Source organism: Cucurbita moschata, unplaced genomic scaffold (genome assembly GCF_002738365.1).
Source record: "Cucurbita moschata cultivar Rifu unplaced genomic scaffold, Cmos_1.0 Cmo_Scf00022, whole genome shotgun sequence".
In the NCBI taxonomy this organism is placed as follows: domain Eukaryota; kingdom Viridiplantae; phylum Streptophyta; class Magnoliopsida; order Cucurbitales; family Cucurbitaceae; genus Cucurbita; species Cucurbita moschata.
In genome coordinates this window covers 2,765,190-2,769,139 of record NW_019268538.1, presented here as the reverse complement: position 1 = coordinate 2,769,139, position 3,950 = coordinate 2,765,190, and the positions used below count along the sequence as shown (strand labels likewise).

General features: G+C 33.0%; 2 protein-coding genes across 2 annotated transcripts in view; one reads left to right on the top strand and one right to left on the bottom strand.

Moving 5' to 3' along the window:
• LOC111459170 (DNA polymerase epsilon catalytic subunit A-like) overlaps window positions 1–3,950 on the top strand; it is a 25,600-nt gene that overhangs the window by 16,111 nt on the left and 5,539 nt on the right. The window contains exons 30-35 of the mRNA XM_023101937.1: window positions 267–411; window positions 495–692; window positions 768–842; window positions 1,081–1,271; window positions 2,055–2,238; window positions 2,438–2,502. Coding sequence (XP_022957705.1) covers window positions 267–411; window positions 495–692; window positions 768–842; window positions 1,081–1,271; window positions 2,055–2,238; window positions 2,438–2,502 — 858 coding nt within the window. The remainder of the gene's footprint in view (window positions 1–266; window positions 412–494; window positions 693–767; window positions 843–1,080; window positions 1,272–2,054; window positions 2,239–2,437; window positions 2,503–3,950) is intronic.
• The window catches only part of LOC111459171 (fatty acyl-CoA reductase 3-like), an 18,308-nt gene continuing 14,577 nt past the window's right edge, over window positions 220–3,950 (bottom strand). Inside the window, exon 11 of the transcript XR_002713249.1 lies at window positions 220–230. The gene's annotated coding sequence lies outside the window, so the exon portion shown is untranslated. The remainder of the gene's footprint in view (window positions 231–3,950) is intronic.

Sequence of the window (3,950 nt, the reverse complement as noted above, 5' to 3'; positions counted from 1 at the left end):
TTTTTTTTTTTTTTTTTTTTTTTTTTTTTTTTTTTTTTTTTTTTTTTTTATGGGCGGCTTCTTTTTTGGCCTCTTTTTACTTTATATGGTTATGAATTCGCTAGTATTTTCATTCATCTTAATTTAATCAGGTTTTCCTTTTCGGAAATATTAAATGAAATAAAAGATCCAAGCTCCCTGTTGGTGACATATGGATTGCAATTTTAAAAGCTGTATAGTCACATTTTATGCTTAAGATGTAAGCAAGATATCATTTATCTTGGCAGGCTGGTAAGTTTAAGGACTCCAGGTGCTGCTAATGATGTAACACGGGAGTTAAAGGGTGCTACGAATAATAAAGAGGCTCCTAGAACAGGTGTTGGTTCATATTTTAAGAGGCATGAAGGATCTATAACACGCTTCCATTGGCAGGTATTGTAACTTTTGTATCTTTTTAGTGTTTGTCTGGATGTATTAATTTGTTTTGCTCACTTGGCCTCATATTGTATTTCCAGATTTTACAGCTTGTTCAGAGTTCACAGAGTGGCCAATATTTTGCTTGGGCGGTTGTTGAAGGAGTTATGCTAAAGATTCCTATTACTGTTCCTAGAGTTTTTTACCTTAATTCCAAAGTACCTATTACAGACGAATTTGTGGGTAGGCGTGTTAACAAAACGCTTCCCCATGGAAGGCACAGTTACAACCTTTATGAGGTATTTTGGGATTGTTTCTATATAAATTATTGGTTTGTAAGTTACAATTTTTAAAGAAAAAAATTATAATTACAGGTTGTGACTGATGAAGGTCAATTTAGAACACAGAGGAACAAACTTGCAGCCCTCCTTGCAGACCCAGAAGTAGAGGTCAATATCATATCATATGCTGTTAGGTTTAGTTTATTATGATTTCGCTCTCTTGTGGTACGTGGATCAATCATTGTGATGGACATGTTCTACTTGTCATCAACACTCTAGTATCTTTCCATTCTTAGCTAACTGAAAGTGGATTTTCTGTGCCAAAAAAAAAGTAGGTTACATAAGTTGTTTAAATTCAAACCCTATTTACTTTTCAATTGGAATTCTGATGATGTTCTTTGATCAGGGAATCTATGAAAGCAAGGTACCATTGGAGTTCAAGTCCATCCTTCAGATTGGTTGCGTCTGTAAAGTTGATAAAACTGCTAAAAAACGAAATATTCAAGATGGATGGAGTCTGGATGAACTGCAAATGAAGACTACAACAGAATGCAATTATCTGGAAAAGCCAATCTCTTTCTTCTTTGTGTATCATAGGTAACTTTTAGAATTATTATGCCACTATATTGACATTATCTCTAGCTGCCTAAATGAAGATTATCTTTAACTAAATTTCTGCTGCATAATATTTTCAAGCAACAAATATTTGTGAAAGAATCCTCGCTTTAGCATTCTTGCACCTATGACCTATTAACCTTTTCTCCTTAGGAAAGACATTTTTCGTCAGATGAGATGATACATATGGAAGTTCAGAAAAATTAGGTCCGATGTAATTAGGTTCCGCATAGAATTTTACTTGATCCAGCTTCTTCCTATCTAGGTACTTCCTTAAAAGAATTCTCTGATTTCTTTTACACCATAAACCCCATATCTTTGTCTTTATACCATTAACCCATATTTTAGCCCCACCCTTGAATTTCTATCCGCAGCAATTGACAGCTAATATAATTTGACAACTGATAATCGACACAAGAACATCGAACGGAATGGATATTCCCAACATTCTCTGCTGTAAGAACAAATAAAAAAAATGAATTTCTTACCACGTTCTTGTCTTGTATTTGTGATGGCAAAAAAGATCGAGAGCCAAATATTTTTATTTCATTAATTGAATTTTAAAATTCATTTTTGATGTATACCTTGGGACCACCTGTTTTCTTTAGAGTTGAGTATCGATCATTGTGGACTAGACATAAATCAAAATGCTGAAATAACGTTGCCATTATGTTACAGAAAAACCGACTTTTATATTTATTAGAAATTCTTATATTTCATAGTATTCTATTTTAAATCTTGCTGACACTTTCCGTCTAATTTTAGCATTTCTGAAGGAAGAGCTATCTACATTACTTTTTTTCCCTCCACGAGATCGATAGTTGTGGTGATAGTTAGTCCTTACCAAAACAAAGACTTGTCATCAACTTTTCTTGAAAGGCAATTTCGCGAAACTTGTCAAATACTGTCCGGTGAATCACAACCATTTGAGAGTGGTATAACTTGTAAGGTAATCCCGCTAGTCTCTCCATAAGAGATATATTCTAGAAATTTGAACATGCCAAATTATCATCAATCTTAAATGTTTAAGTTGCACTTAATCATATGATTTATGTCTTTTATGGAGATCAGTAACTCATTTTTGGATATCTAGTTCAACAACTACTGCTCAACTATATCTCATTTTTCTCCTTCTATTCAATTTACAGGTTGACTATGTTGTTAACATCAAAGAAGCTGAAGTGATTTTGCAAAGATCGATAACAGAACACAGGTTTAGTCACTGTTCAATTCTTTTTGTTATTGTTGTTAGACACGGAATTTTTGGAAATCACAGCGGCCTTTCCCCTCTATAAATAGTCGTCTTTATTTGATGCACTCAAATTTCCAAGGAAATACCTCAGTTAGTCATTGCCCTCGAAAAGGAATACACCAGCCATATATATAGGCTAAGGTTAAAGCTTTTACAAGAAATTAAGCAATTAAAATATAGGAAACAGAATACACAAATTACCACACGATTATTGAAGACTATTGCAAGTGTATATTGTCTTACTTACATTTCTTCACTTTCAAAGAGGTACATGTGCCTTTTATTGGCTAACTAAATCCCTAGTTACTAGGTAATAATAAATTTAATTAAGGTCATTCCTTCAACACTCACCCTCAAGCCGTGGAATAGATGTCATTTATTCTCAGCTTGGACTGAATAGGATTATGTGCAATATCTTGATCACACAACTTCGACAACATAACTTCAATGTCAATGCTTGACTTCAATGGTAACTATGAAGACTTCAAATAAATTTTCTATAATACAGGCTAACTAAATCCCTCGATACTAGGTAACAATTAATATGAATTAAATCTCTAGATACTAGGTAACAATAAATTTGAATAAATTTCTAGATATTAGTTAACAATAAATCTAAACAAGATCATTCCTTCCCTGAAAACATCAAGAACAAATAGAACCCCAAAATTGTGCATCATTGTTTGTTTTTTTCGTGCATCATTGTTTGTTTTTTCACAAGATTTTATATTGGATTAGTGATTTAATATTTTAGGTCTTTAGTGAAAAATATTTCTCAAATAGTATAGCTCTAGCACCTCTGTGGTGTGTTGTCTGGAAATCAAATATGAAGGTCCCAAATTATCTTTTCCTTCACCGTTGATCATCCCTTTGCGTTTATGGCATTACTTGTAGCTTCTTCACGGTTTCTTGGACACCATTTGTGAGATTAATTTCTTTTTTTGTCAAGTTCTATGTGGATGTCCTTTCTTCTTGGAAAAGCCAATCCTTTATGGATCAATATGTCAAAGCACTTCCTGGAGATTTTGGTAGGAGATATCAATGGATTTTAATGGAATAGATGGACACTTTATTGCTCTTTAGAGCTTGTTACTTTATTGCTTCTAGTGTTTTATTTAGAGAGTGTCCTTTGTCATTGCTTTCTTTCCTCTTGATACTAGTTGGGAGTTTCTACAATTTCTCCAGCTTGCATGGGTCCTCATTAACTTAACCATTCTTGGTATTCTCTTACCTCCTGAAGAATATTTCGAGTTTTAAATATCTTTTATCGGCTCATCTACGTCTGATATTAAGGATTGAAACTTCTATTCCATCTCAGATTTAGTTTGCATTAGGTCAAAAAATTCTTTGTTGATACATTCTACTGATTATGCTTATCTATTTAGTTTTTTTTTTTTTTTTTTTTTTTT